The sequence below is a fragment of the Clarias gariepinus genome, chromosome 3, assembly GCF_024256425.1.
Source record: "Clarias gariepinus isolate MV-2021 ecotype Netherlands chromosome 3, CGAR_prim_01v2, whole genome shotgun sequence".
Classification (NCBI taxonomy): domain Eukaryota; kingdom Metazoa; phylum Chordata; class Actinopteri; order Siluriformes; family Clariidae; genus Clarias; species Clarias gariepinus.
Window position 1 is genome coordinate 10434070 of NC_071102.1, and position 17962 is coordinate 10452031.

General features: G+C 39.2%; 1 protein-coding gene across 3 annotated transcripts; it reads right to left on the reverse strand.

The window, feature by feature from the left end:
• Window positions 1-7650: 7650 nt before the first annotated feature.
• On the reverse strand, window positions 7651-15511 carry cpeb1b (cytoplasmic polyadenylation element binding protein 1b). 3 transcript variants are annotated; one of them, XM_053492824.1, is made up of 12 exons: window positions 15415-15511; window positions 14759-14879; window positions 13402-13593; window positions 12685-12902; window positions 12350-12599; window positions 12047-12160; window positions 11852-11956; window positions 11390-11526; window positions 10051-10249; window positions 9094-9188; window positions 8920-9000; window positions 7651-8041 (listed from the first exon to the last, which is right to left on the reverse strand). In XM_053492824.1, the coding sequence occupies exons 1-12, from the start codon at window positions 15427-15429 to the stop codon at window positions 7931-7933; spliced, it is 1638 nt and encodes a 545-aa protein (XP_053348799.1). In that variant the 5' UTR covers window positions 15430-15511; the 3' UTR covers window positions 7651-7930. The 3 variants fall into 3 exon arrangements, with proteins under 3 accessions (XP_053348799.1, XP_053348798.1, XP_053348797.1); XM_053492823.1 differs by having other exon boundaries at window positions 11867-11956; window positions 14711-14879; XM_053492822.1 differs by having other exon boundaries at window positions 14711-14879.
• Between the last annotated feature and the right edge of the window lie 2451 nt (window positions 15512-17962).

Genomic DNA, 17962 nt, shown 5'->3' on the forward strand with positions numbered 1-17962 from the left:
ACAAATCCTTAGCCTCATTTCTCCTCTTGTCTGTTCCAGCCACTCAGCATCAGCAGTATACTAATCACCGGCCTGATCATCTGCTTCTGTTTCTCACTGGTTTCAAATTAGATGTTTTTTTTAAAGCATGAATGATTCATACATCACTGTGTGACTTAAACAAAAAACAACTGTTTCCAAAAACAAGAGGCGCAAAAATAAAAAAGAACCTTAAGGAATCCGAGAGAACTATTCCTGACTACATTTAAAAATTACAGTACAAGAAGGTCTGGCTCTTTAAAAGCACAGTACTGTAGGTGATCATTTTAAAATTGCCCAAAATAGATGATTGTGTGTGAGTCATCCAGGTTGTAAAGTGACATTTGACCTGAGCTCCTTGGGATAGGTTCCAGACACCCCATAACATGAACCTGGTGTGGGGTTGTTTTTCCAAGAGTTGGGCTCAGCCTGTTACTTCCAGTGACATGGACTCTTAATGTTTCAGCATACCAAGACATTTTGGACAATTTCATGCTCCCAGCTTTGTGGAAACAGTTTGAGGATGGCCCTTCCTGTTCCAACATGACTGTGCACCAGTGCACAAAGCAAGGTCCGTAAAAACATGGATGAGCAAGTTTCATGTGGAAGAGTTCTGTCCTGATAGAACACCTTTGGGATGAATTAGAGTGGAGTCGTGAACCAGACCTTCTCATCCAACATCAGTGTCAGACTTCACAAATGCGCTTCTGGAAGAATGGTCAAAAATTCCAATAAACACACTCCTAAACCTTATGAAGAGCCTTCACAGAAGAGTTGAAGCTGTTATAGCTGCAAAGTGTGAGCCAACATCATATTAAACCCTACGGATTAAGAATTGGATTTTACTCAAGTTCATATGTATGTAAAGGCAGGCGAGCAAATGTTTTTGGCAATATAGTGTAGCATGAAAATTCATTCTTTCTAGATGTTAAATAGTATATATTTCAAATAATGAAAACATAGCATACACAGACCACTGTCATTAGGTTTCATTCCTTTGATGCCAAGAAGGATTTCAGATTTCAAAGATCCCAAATGTGTGTGTGTTTTTAGAGCGGCATATTAGCATGGCTAGAGATGCTACCATTTCCCTCTGGGCTAAATTAGGAGGTGAAGACAGACATCACTCGCCCTATCTCACTTTTTTCTCCCTCTGCATTTTCTTACCCATACATGACACACATGCCAGATCTCATATATTCATGTATGTATTTAGACCAAAAAAAATTCTTTCTAATAAATAAATCATGAACATGAGCTTGGAAGTTATTATTGCCCAAAGATAGGATTATATCTAACTACTGTACACACACACACACTTTGTCATTCAAAGAATTGTGGGTGATGGGTTAACTATCTACAGTACCTGAGCCTTGAAAGACAAAGCCAGACAAGCTAATAACAAAAACATGATACGTGATGTTAAAGCCAACTATAATGATGGGTGATCAACTTAAAACAAGTTTAACTTGATATCTCAGCAATTCCACTTAAAAAGGAGGAGGAAACATTTAAGTATAGACAGTCACATTTTTCTTTTACTAGATGGATGGATGAATGAACAAAAGAAAGAATGGATGAAAGAACGAGTAAAGACATAAAAGTATTGATAAATGGGTGGATTGCTGCCTGACTGCATGATTGATTGAGGATTGGATGAAAAAAACGTATGTATGAATAAAAGAATTGATATAAAAAAGGATTAATCAACAAATTATTAACTAAATGAAAGGCTTGAACGAAAGGATAAATCAATGAACATTAAGGTGCATGGATGAAAGAAAGCTATGTGTAATAAATGGAATAAGCAAAGGATGGATAGAAGGATGTTTGGACAAGCAAGCAGGCAAAAGAAGAAATGAAAAAGAATGAAAGAAGGAAGAAAGAAAGAAAGATTGAAAATAAAATACAGACAGAGCAAACTAAGACACTAACTGAAAGAAAAGACATTAATGATGCAAATATAAGAGACACCACAAGGTCCACTTGGTCTTTTTTTCTGACAAGTTACATGGTGAAAAGATGAAAAATGAGTGCAGTGAATTTCCCACTGGTCCATACAACTCAGGAGTGCCTCTCAAGACTGGAACAAAAAAATTGAGAGAAAGTAGGGGAAATGGTCCACTTGTTCTTCACCTCTTTACTCTCTCACCCTGTCCTGTCACCCTCTTTCTCCTCTACTATCCACTTTATGAGTGCAGCATCTCTGTGCTAATGAGCCCAGAACCAATAGTCTTCTCTAAATCCATCTCAATGTAAACACCATTCTTTCTTTCTCTTTAATTTTGTCTTCTCTCACCTCCACTCACCCCTTTTCCTCTCCAATCACATTGGTAGCCACCACCATATCCAGTGTCCTTGAGGTGACCCCAGTCTATCCCTTCCACATCCCCTATCCCAATCCATAAAATCCCTTCTCATTTATTCTCACGTCCTCCATAACATCCGCTCTCCCCTCACGTGTCTAATCCCACTTCCCAACTTTAGGCACATAAACTTCATGACCGGTTCTTAAACAGAACCTACCAGTAAATGATACCTGTAAATGAATGCCCTGAAAGGAGACAGGGGGCAAAGCGGGGTACACCCTGGACTTGGTGCCAATCCATTGCAGGAATGGTTCTGCTCTGCTGTGACCCACAAATTAAAAAACAGGTGATGTGCGTATAAATGTTTTCTTGCTTTGGTTGAGAATGCCAACATGAGTTCTTGTATTATTTCTTTGTTCCTGAAGAATGAGAGTTACTTTACAACTGATTTTCTAATGTTAAAGAGAGAGGGAGATATTGTTGGTTATTGTCAGAATAAGGCATGAACGTTCACATACCAAAAAAAGCACAAGTGCACTTTTTATAAAACCACAAATTTCTCACATGAAATCTTGATTTACCACCATACCGTTATAAAAATTACAATGTAGAACTGAAACACGCTTATCTTTTACGCATTTTTTAAGCACAAATACAGTCACAGGATTTGGTTACACCCTGAAGTAAAAAAAAAAACGTAATAGAAACGAAAGTCTGTTTTCAACGTTTGTGTGCGTGTGTCCGGGAATGAGGGAAGCATGTGTTTTCGAAAATGCTGACATTACTGTGTAAATCTGCAGATGCCAATTGCGGTTTTGGATGTTACGAACATGTCAGAAATCCATTGTCATGGCTGCTGACCAGGTTTTTCCTTTGTGGTCTGTCATTTCTCATTTTCTTATTTGCACCTTTGCCGTTTTAATATTACACCCTAATGTGGAGGCTTTAGTCTCAGGGGAACTATCAGCTGGTGGGAGATATCAGCATCAGTATAGTTGAAGTATTAAAATACACTTTTCATCCTCTCTCCTGCTCAATATACAATTTTCTTTAACATTATTCTTAAAGCATTTTTAACCCAATAGTTTACGACATGCTATTAACACCTATTTTGCTTTATCATTCTCAAAAAAAGCATGGATCTAAGAGGTACTGTGAGAAGAGATCAGATTCACACTGGAAAAGGAGAAACACATCAATTCAAGGAAATGCTAATCAACTGTTGTCCAATCTCTTTGAAGTAATTTTAGCATTAGTAAGGCATGAGTAACAATTTCAGTAACTCAGACCTAGTCATTGATGCAGAAGCTTCTGATGTCTAGCATAACACCATGTCATAACTTCTCAATGCCTTCCAGCTTTAAAAAGTATTTAACACTTGAGTCAGTTTTTTTTTTTTTTAATAAAAGGACTGACTAAACAGTAAAGCATTGAAACACATGCAAGACATCTGATGTTGAAATATGACAATTTATTGAAAGCTCAGATTTTTTTTATTTGCTCATTAACTCCCAGGTGCAAACTGGTTATTTGTTTCGACCACTCTCATTTTGGTACTTTAACTCATGTTTGTTTCACTCCTAAAGGGTCATCTTTGTGATTACTGTGATCTTGGCATGTCAATTCAGTGATCAAAGTGGCTGCAGTGTTACCACGTTTGGTTGGGCTCCTCAGTTGTGGTTTCTGCAAGCTTCTGCATTCTCTGTGGTCATATTTCCTCACGGTGGGGGTTGCATCCAGCTGGCATGAATGCATCTTGCACACTCCTATTTTTGCTTGTTGTCATTTTAGAGAACGTAACAAACCACAGACCAAAAAGCAACTGTTGTGAAGGACTGGGCAGTCCCGAGCTAAAGCAGAGATGTCTTTTAAACACAAATCTACCATCATCTGATCTTATAAATCCCTGTTTATCGATTTACTTTCACCAATTTGTACAACATTAATTCAAAACAAAGGCTACAGTTACAACTGACCAAAACTACAACATGAAGTCACGAACTTGACCAACATCTTGAGGGGGGAAGAAAAAAAAAAAAAAAAAAAAAAAAAAAAAAAAACACACACTTCTACACACGTATCCCCAAGGACTATCCAGGCCAAGGAGGCTGTGCTGTCACCATGACAACTTGCTGGATTGTTGGAGTGCTCAGCATGCTTGACTACATCTTTCACTCATGTGTTTCTTCTCTCAATTCCTCAATCAGGACCTTCTAGAGCCTTCATTTTAAAATGACTACACATTGCATCACACAACAGGTGTTTTTTTTTTTTTTTCCATTGCCTCCACTTGGCTAATCATACAAACTTTGAAAAGAAACAAGGAATGAAAAGAGGGTGAATCATTGGATGTAAGAAAAGAAACAAGCCGTGTTAGTATTTAAAAATCCCTCTAAAAAAAACAAAAAAAAAAAAAAAACATTTCCTATCCGTGCTCTTGGGAAACAGGCATGTTAGACCAGACTTTAGATAATGAGTTGGCATGACAGGACCTCAGAGATTATGGTAAACTGTCTTTTGGATCAGAGGCTGTCTGATTACCAGTAGGAGTTGAGCGTATGGACCAGAACTAGCCAGGATAATCCTGAGAGATATCAAATCAGATTCTGCAGACAGGACACCAAGAAAAAGAACAAGTTCTCACTATCGCTTTATCCTGACAGTTCCAACAAGTTTATCATGCCTTGTTACATCTATTTCTTGGGGTGGCACATCCTATCTGAGCCCTCTCCCTTTCCCACGCTCATTTAGCTGGCCCTTTTCCAAGCAAAGAGCCACGGTTAAAGAAAGAGCCAACCTTTAACCCCATAACCCATAGTTTCCTAGAAGTGCTAAAGTTTACAAACACAGGGAAAGGGGAGGAGGCATTGCAAAGAGACATTTCCACAATTGAGCTTTGCTTCCGTTTTAATTTCTCACACCCCCTGACTTAACAGCATGGAGTTTTTCATCTGCATTGTTATTCCTTGAGGCACAGTGGAAGTCTAACCCATTAAATCGAGCACTACAGCAAACTAGAAAGAGTGCACTGATGCTTTAGACACTGCAGCACAAGGTTATGTAATTGACAGTGAGGGATGACCAAATGAAAGGTGCTCATATAAGAGAGAAAGAACAAAGCCCACTGCTTTCTTTCTTTCAGCTAATCTTCTCACTTTTTTCCAAAAGAGACTCCACTTGACCCATCACACCACTTCTTACTGGCCAGAAATAGACCAGTAAGGAACACATCATGCCCCAGGCTGCTCAGAGACCTCACTCCATTCTTCAAAAGGTAGCATACAAGGTCTTACAGTATTGCACATCAAATTTGGACACAAAACCAGAAGGCAAGTCGTGGTGCCCGCCCCAAAGAGGACTACTGAAGTTTGACCAAAAAAAAAAAAAAAAAAAAAAAAAAAAAACTTCAGCTAAGAAGTGGATTTTTTTTCTATGCATCCATCTATGATACAGCAGTGTGGGAAGTATGTTCATATGGAAGTATCCATTTCAGATCTAAAGGTGGGCTGGGTAAGAGGGATTTAATTTAATTTTTTTAAAGTAGAGCTTACATAAACCTTGAAACAAGCATCCTCCAAAATAAGTCACAACAATTCAACTTTTCCACAACATCTGAGCCCAGAGAATCAGCCCCTCTTAGAATTCTCCTTCTGTAAAGAAAGGACACCTCTAGGGTGCCAGTTTATAAGGCAGGTCCACCCTTCACATTCAGGTTTGGCAACTCTTGAAGTGACCAAAATATTCTGTCCAGAAATCCTACATCTTGGCAATCCAATTAAGACCATCTGGACACATTAACATTTGTTTCCTCTTTCCTTCATCTTTAGCATAGACAATTTCCCAGGATACAACCAAAGTCACAACTTTTCTTGTATTTAAAAAAAAAAAAAAAAAAAAAAGAAAGGTTAAAAATAGAATTAGATCATCAAGAATACATCTATGAGCACAAGGTTCTTGTTTAATATAGAGAAAGTCCTGTCTTGATTAGCAACCAAAGCCCATTCTTTCGCTGGAAGCAATTCAAATTACTTCAGCTATGCCTTCTCTGAACTTTGGCAATAGTGCAAGTAATGCACCAGCATTTGAAATGGTTAATTTCTTTAAAAAAAAAAAAAAAAAGGCAAGAAGCCACATCAGAAATTTTAAGTTTTCCTGGCCCATCTGATTTAGTCAGTCCAGCATTCAGTACTGGATTATTAATGGATGGGATAACAGCACAACCTAGAGGACATAAGGAAAGTTCAACCAAACTGGACCCCTCAAGGAACCCATTTCCTTAAAAAAAAAAATAAAATTAAAAAATTAAAAATTAAACTGAGAAACAAATTAGCCAATACATTAAATTATACAAATTACTGAATCACCATTAGCACTGCATTTTTAACAGGCATGGGATAAAATGTATAAAAAGCAAACAAAGCAATGTGAATGCTTAAACACCTTTATTGTGCCCAATCAAAAAAAAAAAACTGAACTTCACAGCTGTAAGTACTCAAACTCAGCAGACCACAATGAGGTAGAATTAAAGAAAGCAGCTGGGCTCAAGAGGCTCAGTAAGGAATAAATGTGGAGAAATGACAGTCCGTATTCTGAACACAATCTTTGATTTTTGATATTCCAGAGTGGAAATAAAGTGACCTCTGCATTTGGTCTACTAAGGCTCCAATGGTACATTCAAGTGAAGTTTAGAGTATTACATTCAATAAGCAGCTGTTTGTAATCTGAGGTCATGCCAATAAGCAATACCTGCTGATGTTCAAAAATAAGTGATTAAAAACCTACCCTTTTCCAAAGTGCAAATTAAAAAGTGCAACAATAAAACTGTGCAATCTATGGCCATTCACATTTCTGATTGAGTTGATCCAAAAACTTGATACAACCCAGTAAAAGCAATGCCTCTGGACGGCATGCACTAAAAATTCTGGGTTGGTGATAACATTACACCCAAATCCCTTGTTCCACTGAACGAAAAGCCGGACAAGGGAGAAAACTCTCCAGAAAAATTGTGGAGAAAGGGAAAAAAATGAGCAAAATTAAAAAAGCCAATAGGTAGATTTTTGTTCAAATTTTCTGCGTCCTGACTTAAAACCGTTTTTATGTAAAAATTAGTAAAAATAACTGCGTAAAATGTCTGGAAGATGAAAGTTGGGCTTCATGCATGTGTCTCTAAAGTAAAAAACCCTAGCTAACTGCAATGGGAAAAGCAGCTAGAAAGGAGAAACCAATTTAAAGGCACTGTATGGCTTCGATTAGTTAAAGAAACTTGCATGACTGTTCATGAAGGGGAAAAAAAAGCCAACTCAAGGGAAAAAAAAAAAAAAAAAAAAAAAAAGACTGTACCATGGCCTCATTTTTCCTCACCTCAAAAATACAGGAGACTTTCAAAACGTGGGGCCCTGCAAACCCATCATATCACTGTGCAAAGTGCCAAAGTGAACAAGCCAAAAAAAAAAAAAAAAAAAAGTGCCAAAGTGAACTTTCTACAGCGCTTGCGCAAACCCACACTGTTTGGGATGCCTGCCGCAGACCTGGCGCTGGAGCTATCCCAGAGGCTTGATGGTGTTCCAGGCAGGAGCATGATGTTGCCATGTTAAGCACGGCCTCTAGCTGGAGTCTCTATTCTTCTGGTTGCGCATTAGAGGGCGATGGTTGCTCAGGATATCCATGGAATGCTGCCAGTGCCAGCATGAGCGACAGTAGTACTTGAAGCAGGCCTATACATGAGAAAGAATAAGATCAAATTCTGCCCCAAATTTTTTAAGTTGAATTTTTATACTTAATTTGACTGTTCTACCAAAAAAAAAAAAAAAAAAAAAAAGTTCTCAAACTGATTAGTTATTTCTGTTGCAACCTAAAAACAATATTTAATGCATTTTTTTTTTAATACTTAATATAAACATTTGCATACAGCAGTGGGAACTACTAAAGCGCAGTTTTAAAAGCAGTACAAAATGCTTTGCTTATGTAAAATAATGCTCAATCAAGACAAACTTGAGAAATTAACTTAAGGTCTGCATTAGTCTAGCTTATATTCTAGGGTGGCCCCTTATAATATGTCATGACCTTAGTGTTAAGTCTAAAGTTAAGAATGGATGATTAATCTTTGTAAAATGTAACTATAGTCAAGACTTGACCAGAAAATACAGCAACAATTTGGATTTTATTTATTAAAAAAAAAAAAAGGTATAACCCACTAAGGGGTAAGAATTGAAAATTATTAACTCCCCAGATTTGGGGTCTGAAAAGTAGACTTACAAAAACAACCATCTAATGACCTGACCCGGATATAAAGCTTTATAAGACTAATGAATCCCAGTGTTTCCCCACACAAATTAATCCTAGCAGTAAGTGGGGGAGCAAATTAGTGCGCTTACAAGTAAAAGATTTTACCCTTTACCTATGAAAAACTTATGGACACACCTTCATGGAATCAATTTACCAGACTATAAAAACATTCCAAACATTCAGAAGTGGTTGTGTGTTCAGTTCCTGGTCATTCCAATTATAAATTGAAGTTTATTTTGCATGCAGCATTCACATGTAACAGCACATCTATCTTGAAATGCTTGGATTTCTTTTTTTTTTTTTTTACCTGGTCTCTGCAGAAGAAGGGTCCAGGTTGACGGCTGCACACCTGACACATGGAGTCTTCCAGATATGGGTCGATCTGAACCTAAAATATGCAAATGTTACATAAAATACTGAATACAATAAGTAAGTCATTTCAAAATAAACATGTCATAATTAGTGCCATTATATTTTGTACCTTTTTTGTGAATTTTGGGGTCTTTATTTCAACAAACGCAGCACTAACAGCTTTCAGGTAGCTGCGTTGGTTGTTGAAGGTTACTCGACCAGATCCTGAGAAGGAAAAGAAGCACCAGGTCTTTTAAGCCATATTTTATGGTCATTGCTATCAAAAAGACAAAAACATTAGGAAAGCAACAAGCACCAACATTACCCACTGAATTTAAATTGTGGTATTTTTCATCCATACTACTGCTTGAACAATGTACCAAACATACTGGAAATGTCAGTTAAAGTGGCTCAAAAGTAGGACTGAAACGATTTCATTTTCATCTTTTCAAAGCATTGTTATCCAAGCATCATGATACCATGTATTGTACAAATGTGACCTTGTGTCCATTGAAAGGTTTTCAAAAGGGGGGGGGATTATGCAAAACTTACTCAAGTCAAAGAACCAAATTACAAGGTCTACAGTGCATGTTTAAACAAAACATTAGGAAAAACTGTCCTTTCCATTTCTATAAGAGGGTAGAAACAAACCAATTAGTTGTCTTCTCCCTCTGTGACCTCATACTGTAAGTAGATACCCTCCATCTATAGCTGCACACAGCTCTGCTATTCTGTTAAGCAGGCCCCAGTAGCATCTTTTACAGAGTAAAAGTATACTAGTATAAAAAATGTCTGCGGAGATGGTTTATTGTGTTGGGAGTGGGAGAATGGTCTTTTTTTGCAAATAGAAAGATAACATGGAAAACTAATTTATTGCAAAAATGACACCTTTCCTACATGGAACAAAAATGGTAACCTCAGTCATGCCACACTGAAATGCAATGTCCTACTGAAAGTAAGAAATTGAAATGGACCAACATGCTGTCAATGTTTACTTTGCATGTCTAAAGTGTTGTGCACTGCTTTAAAAGAAGCCTCAATATTTTCCAGTAAAACTTTAGTCTGTCTTAACATTTAAGAATCTCACCAATAGGGTACTTGTGCTTGTCCGTGTCAATCCCAGCATACATGACTCCTCCAAACAGGTCATTCATAATGCTGGCCAGGGCCTCTGCATTGAGCATGCCATGCAGAGCTCCTACAAACACCGTGTTACTTGGGTCTAGCCTTTGAGAGGGGCAGCGAACATAGTTACTGTCCGAGATCACCCAAGGGATCACCTGCACCTAGAAGACATACAGAAGTGGTGGTATACATTAGGGGCAGTGACTACCTCTAAAAAGCAACGCTAAAAGGCATGTTCAGGGGTCTGTTCTTCGTATGTCGCTAACTCAGTTAGCTGGATTTGATTGTTGTGAATTTGTTCTGAGTTTGGATTGTTTCGTTCTTCGATGTGCTACTTGCATTTGCTGTCATAGCAACATATCTGTAAGCTTGAACCTGCTCCCGGTTCATTTCATGTAAACAGGATTTGGCCTACGCTCCTGCCGGGTTATGATTGGTTGAAATGGCGAGGTGACATCTGATTGGTTAAAGAGCACAACTGATGCAGACTGACTCACGTGGGAAAAGAAAAGTATCTTGCCCCCCTGCCATAGATCCCCCCCCCCCAATAATCACTATCAAATATTATAACATTCATAGGTTTATCATCAAATATGATGACTATTATAATAAACCCTAGGCATGAGACAGCCTTCAAGATCATTAATACCAATTCTTGTATAATGTTTATTTTGTAACATTTATTTTCCAGGGGTTTGTCATGAATATGCAAATAAATATTTATATATACATAATTAAAAAATATATTTTTATAATGAAAAATTGGACGAAACTAATTTTAATATAAAAATATATGTGTTACGTGTTACAAAAAACAAATTTTGCCGCTCTTTTGCCATTTCGTCAACCAATCGAAGGGCTTGTGATCATTTCTACTGTCGATGCATATCGCCTTTTATACCAACACGAAGGCACAATAATCCCAGACAACTTAACCCAGCTATACTTGAACAGGTGTGCTCGAAAAACCAACTTAACCGGATCGTAATTAGAACGATGATCTCATCTTTGATGCATCAGTTCATCTCGGATGCGTCGCGCGACGTACGAAGAACGTACCCCAGGGGTCCAACCTACTGGGCATATAGCTCAATATTTACAATAAATTCTTTATCCCTGCTAATTTATCAAACTCTGACAGCAATTGTGATTGCCATATACATATATACATATACTTCATATATTCAAGGGTCAGAGTGGCAAATTACTGTCTGAAAAAAGGATAGCACGTGAAAAAGAGTTAATAAGCTTACTTAGCTTTGTTACAAGTCACTGGTCTTACCCAACGTAGTAATACTTACATCCTTGCAGCGCATCCTTCTGCTGGACATTTTGAAGTAATACTCGCTGTAGCCCTCAGGATGAAGCAGATCCTGAGTGCAAGCCTGCAGAAGACCACGCACAGACTTCTCTGACTCAAAAACCAGGTACACGTAACCTACAACAAACAAGTAGTCATGGCACAGACATTACACTCTGCAAAGTATTGGAGGCAGGTGTAACTCAATCACTGATCAGGAGAACAAACTCAAAATACCAAGCAATAAAAGTAAAGCATTCATGCACTCAAGAAAAGCAAACAAGCCCAAACCCCACATGCAGGTTTGACAAGTGCATCCATGAGCAACTGTGTGAACATATGAACTTCAGCCATTTATCATCTATAATCAATTATTTAAAACCCCAGTGCCTCTCACCCAACTGCTGGTGCAAACCACCTCTAAAGTGCTGGAATGAATTAAATAACCTACCCACTGCATTACCTTTGGGCATATTACCTTTAGGAGGGCATCGAGGATGCTTGCCATCCTTACCAGGCCACTCCACACTCAGAGGGCCGTAACAGTTAAATGTGTTAATCAAGCCAGCTGTAGGGAAAACGACCAAAAAATTATCACAACAACGCTGATTGAAAACTAAAATTACCTTAGCACATGCTTTACAGGTAAAAACCTTACCCTCAGTAATGTCCCATGGAACTCCTCCAAGGAAGACCTTGCAGGAGTAAATAGGGTTTTTGTAATTTCTGGATGGAAGCTGGCCACTCCATGTGAAGGTGGCTTCATTAATTGCTGGAATATAAAGGCAGTTGCATTAACCCTCCTACAAGACATGATTGTAGTGCATGCTAAGAGATTGAATGTGAGACAGTAACAAGCTTTAGTTCAGTCTAGAGTGCCAATGAATACAATAAATTAGGCAACATCAAGACTACACTAGTCATTGCGAGCCTTTATAAAAATGTAAACCACGTGAAATACCTGCAGCTTGTCTGTGAAGCCGAGCCTCCCTCTCAATGCTGAATGGGCCATCTGGAGTCTCAAGCAGGTCCCAGTTGGGCCAGACGGAGGCTCCAGGCCAGCGGCGGGACACACTGCTGCCTGGGGGAGCGCTGGGTGGAGGGGTCAAAGGAGAACTGTCATGGTCCATACGGGAACCAAGACTAAGCTTTAATGGATCTTGTGGCATGCTGGGCATGAAGGGCACTGAGGGGGAGATCCTCAAAGAAGACTGCACACACAAAAATAAAATTGGCAGGATTACACAAATTAAAAGGTAAACTGTATTTTAAGCATGAAAGCCATGCTCAACTCACCAGCAGATCTGATAAATGATCAGAGCCAGAGCTAAACCCACTGGTCTCAGAGTCCACAGGGCTGCTGGAATGGGAACCCAGCAGTGAACGCGAATTCAAGCGTGCCAAGGCTGGAAACTTCTCCAGGAAGTCGGAAGCTCCGGTATTGGGCTCGTTTGTAACCAAACCTTGAGGCTTGTTCAGGAGTTGACCCAAAGGGCTTCCCAACATCCCTAGCACTGCAAAACAGCATTCATGGTAATGTAAATATGATCATTAAAGTCAATGGAGTAAATAAAATACAATTTATGAATATAAATGAAAACATTTAAAAAAAAATAGACGGTAAAATATAAGGCCAGGCAGAGAAAAAGCTTTTCATTTAGTGCTTTACCACAACTAGAAACAGGCAAAATATTAAGCAGGCAGGGAATCTGATAGCACTTGCTTTAAAATTCTTGTTTTGAACCAATGTACAAGTTCAGTTGATCACTATTCTAAAGAGCTTAACAGCAAAACTAATACATATATATATAAAAACACATTAACTTTAAAAAAAATAAAAATAAATGACAAGCACACATTGTAGGCTAGCCCTTGTTTACAGGAGTGTCATTGTCTGGTGCTAAATTTACCATATCGAAAAAAAATATTAAATCAAAGCGACAGTCAAGATTTTAATATTAAAAAAAGGCACAAGAAAAGCAGAAAACAGGAAAGAGGTTAAACATTACTTACTTGAGGGGTTGCTGTTTGGGGCTGATGACTCTGACTCATGGCTGCTCCATGGCCTCTCCCAACCAGATAAGCTGAGGGATTGCAGGCCCAGGCCCAGCTCAGTGACATCAGGCAGAGCACGAGATGACTCCTGCCCATTGCTGGGGAAAAGCATCCTGCTCCGAACAGCACACAGATCAGAGTCCGCACGCTCTGTTAACACGACCGTGAAAGAAAAAACAAAGTCTGGGTATGCTCTGCATCAGCTGCTAGGTATTAAAAAAAAACACACACAGCTCAAAAGCAGCCTCTACACCCTACTGATAAACACTGATTCCCTCTAAGCTCTGTCACAGAATAAATCTGCAAGCTGGCAAGCCGGACTGCACGAGGTCGCTGCAGATGCCATGCAGCGACATGTGATCGAGGTGCCGATGCCCTCACACTCTGTTGCTAATGATCTGCCCACGGCCCCCAAGACACCACCAAATTCCTCTCAAATTCTCCTGCAGGCTAACAATCTGTGCAGCCTTCCCTGGGGCTGCTGTCCTTGGACTGAAGCAGTGGAAATGAGGTGGGAGCTGCAAGCTGGGGAGAAACGGAGATGGAAGAAATGCCTGGCGAATCACAGAAAGGTGGCAGCCAGAGGCTGAAGGATAGAAGCGCTGCATCGCTCCCTCTGAGCTGGATGCCATCCAGCAGCTCCAGGCCTGATTCAGCAGCATCAGCGCATGTCTCGGCTGCTTGACGTTGCATGACCAACACAGCACTAGATGATGCAATTTGCATATTGGAAAACAAATTGAACGAGGCAAAAATAGGCAACTAGTTATGCCGTGTATGAGGGTATAGCCTGGTTTAATATTTGTAGTCTCTTTTTCAAGAGTACTCTTTTTTACTAACCCATCAATCCAAGTTAAAAATATATATATTCTCTCTCCCATATATATATATATATATATATATATATATATATAGATAGATAGATATGGGAGAGTGCTTACCGGCCATATTTCTCATACCATATTACATATGCAACTTGTGCATATTAAACCCAAAAGGACCTTTAAACAACTTTTTTTTAAACTCATTTATAAAGACTATCCACATCCAGAAAGCTAATCTTTTACAACATTTGGATATCTAATGCCCCAGGTACAGATTCATATACAAATCAATTTCACACAAGATCAAGGGCTCACAGTAGTGCATCAATTACTTAAATTGCACTGAGCCTTCTGCATGTAAAGTTTCATTCCAAACTATAGCTAACCCATTTCACACAACTTTTATAAAGTGGAGAAAACTGCTCTAACTGCAATCATACTACCCATCAAGGAGTCCCGCTTGGTCTTGGTACTGGGAGTGGTGCACACACCGGTGAGGTCCAGAGAGTTGCCCAGCATGGTGTTCATCCTGCGAAAAATGTCTGCATTACTGCATGTGGACAGGGCTGGTGTCTCTGAATCCCAGTGATTAAGGGCTCGGGGATTATCTCTCTAAGAAAAAGGACAGAAACAAGGACATATTTCATTCATAGAAATAAGGATCTGGATGGATGGTTCCACCAAGTGGGCATCTTTATCATTACACCTGAAATATGCACCGTTTAATGAAAATATAAAACTTAAACAGCTTAAGATATATAACAGGACCTTAAGAACAAGAACCAAAAATTCAATTATAGGGCTATTGATGAGACTACCTAGAAATAAGGAAAATTTACTTTAATTGGATACCTTTCCCCGTACACCGGGGGGGATTGAGTTAATTGCCGAAAGACAGCCATACGGCAAACAACGCCATTGGACTTAGTACATTAATTAACTGCGCACATGCAAGAGAACTAACAGAAATAATGGCTACTAGTCAACACGGGGGGCAAAACGAGTTAACAACATGACCGACAGCACAAACACAGGAACTGGGAGCTAACACCCAACACAAATAAAAAATAAAAACCGTCGCCTTAAAGCTGTTTTTAATTAAAACAAGAAAATTCCGCGTCTGAACAGGAAAAATTTAAAAACTCACCAGAGAAAACGCCATGGTAGAATTATGAAAGAGACTTGTCTAAAACACCAACAAACTTTCCGTCACCGTAAGGTGTACTTAAGCCCTCTGAAGCAAAATCAGGCTTCATTAGGAACATCTGCACTCAGCCTGACCTGGCGCTGCTCTCATTGGCCTACCAGATTAACCAATCAGAAGTCGATGCGTAATTGGCACCATATAGGACGCACGTGTTCGTCTTACAATAAATGGTTGAAATTAAGGGCGTTTCCCCTGGAGTGTTAGAATTCACACCGATCAGTCATAACATTATGACCGCCCACCTAACATTGAGTTTGACACTTAAACAAGTGATGCACTGTCTCTCTGTCAAACTTCTCTATCACAAACATCTTTCATCGACTTGAGCTACAGTAGTAGACCACTGCAGACCACGCAGTTCTATAGCTACCATACATTATTAAAATAGCACCTGAAAATAGGTGGGACAGCAAGTAAACATTTTGTCCCTGAAGTTGATGTGTTGGAAGCAGAAAAAATAAGCAAACATAAAAAGGGCAAAATTGTGATGGCTAGACCACTGGATCAGTGCAACTCCAAAACTAAAGGTCTTGCGGGATGTTCCTGACCTACAGTAGACAAGACATACCAAAGTGATCAAAAGGAGACACACTTGTGACCAAGTGACAGGATCATGGGTGGCCACTGGGTGGTGACTGATGCACATGGGGAGTGAAGACTGACCATGGTAGTCCGACACAATAAAAGATCTGCTGCTGTAGCTCAAATTGCTGAAATGGCTGATGCTGGTTCCTATAATAAGGAACACACAGCGCATCGCTGTTTGTGGACAAAAAGGGGTAACTATTCAGTATTAGGCAGGTGGTCATAAGGTTATGGCTGATCGGTATGTTTTTAATTGTGTTCGCGAATTTGGGAGAGCTTTAAAGATAAGAAATGTGCTAAAACATATAGTCAATAAAATTAATAATTTAAAAAATGTTTCTCCACAGCTAGTGCAACAAAAGACATTGGGATTTACCTGTGCAGTTTATTTTGTGTTGTTTCAATTTTTCACTTTGCATTCTCAGCTGTGTAAGGAGATGAAACAAGGTAAATATGAGAACAAGTGTGGTAACATTAATTTTATGGGATTCAATTCAATTCAATTTTATTTATATAGCGCCTTACCAATGGTCATTGTCACAAAAATGAAAGAAATTAATTAAAAAATAATAATAATAATAAATTGTGTATGTGTGAGAAAAATGTGTCTAGATAATAATGAGATGAATGAATGAACTGCCTCTGATGAGCAAGCCAAGGGTGATGGCGACAGTGGCAAGGAAAAACTGCCTGAGATGGCGATAGGAAGAAACCTTAAGAGGAACCAGACTCAACAGGGAACCCATATCATTTGGGTGATAACAGACAGACATATAACATCATGTGTGTTATGCAGCTACAATATAACAGAATTTTTTTTAATTAACATGAAGTCCAGTTCAGCATAGGGATGAGTCAGTGGGTGCAGAGGGCAGATGGGGTCTGGATCACTGGGAGCACAGGAGCAGGATGTGTAGCTCCAATCATAATAAGGCAGAATTCAGCTGGAGCTGGTCCTTCTCTGGATGCCTCAGGATCCTCGCAGGGTTGGCCCCCTGTCTACTGAAGCTGGTACAATCTCCAGATGCCTCGGGATGGGTAGAAAAGTACAGAACAGATGGAGAGAATTAGCGTAGTTGCCATTCAGGATAGATGTACTGAAGTATGGAGTTATGGGATGAGGTACGCGTATGCCAGATTAAAGAGATGCATCTTGAGTCTACTTTTAAACTGGGAAACTGTGTCTGAGCTCCGAACTCTGTCTGGAAGGCTATTCCAAAGCTTTGGAGCTTGATATGAAAAAGCTCTACCCCTTTTTGTAGATTTTGAAATTCTGGGAATTACAAGAAGTCCAGAGTTTTGTGATCTTAAGGAGCGTGGTGGATTATAGCGTTTTAGAAGACTGGTATGGTATGTGGGAGCTAAACCATTTAAAACCTTGTATGTAAGTAGTACTATTTTGTAATAATTCTAAACTGAACAGGTAGCCAGTGCAGGGATGATAATATTGGGGTTTTGTGATCACATTTTCTGGATCTAGTGAGAACCCTGGCGGCTGCATTTTGGACTAACTGAAGCTTGTTTATTGAGGATGCAGGACAACCACTTAGTAATGCATTACAATAGTCCAGTCTGGAGGTCATGAATGCATGAACTAGCTTTTCTGCATCAGATACGAATAAGATGCTCCTAAGTTTGGCAATATTTCTAAGATGGAAAAAGGCTGTTTTTGTGATATCGGAAATATGATTTTCAAAGGACAAATTACTGTCTAATATTACGCCCAGTTCTTTTACTGTTGAGCTAGTAGTAACAGTACATCCTTCTAAACGCAGGCTCAATTGTGAAAGCTGTTGTGTGCTGGTTTTTGGGCCGATGAGTAATATCTCTGTCTTGTCTGAGTTTGGTAAAAGAAAGTTATTGGTCATCCAATCTTTTTATGTCCTGGACACACTCGGTTAAT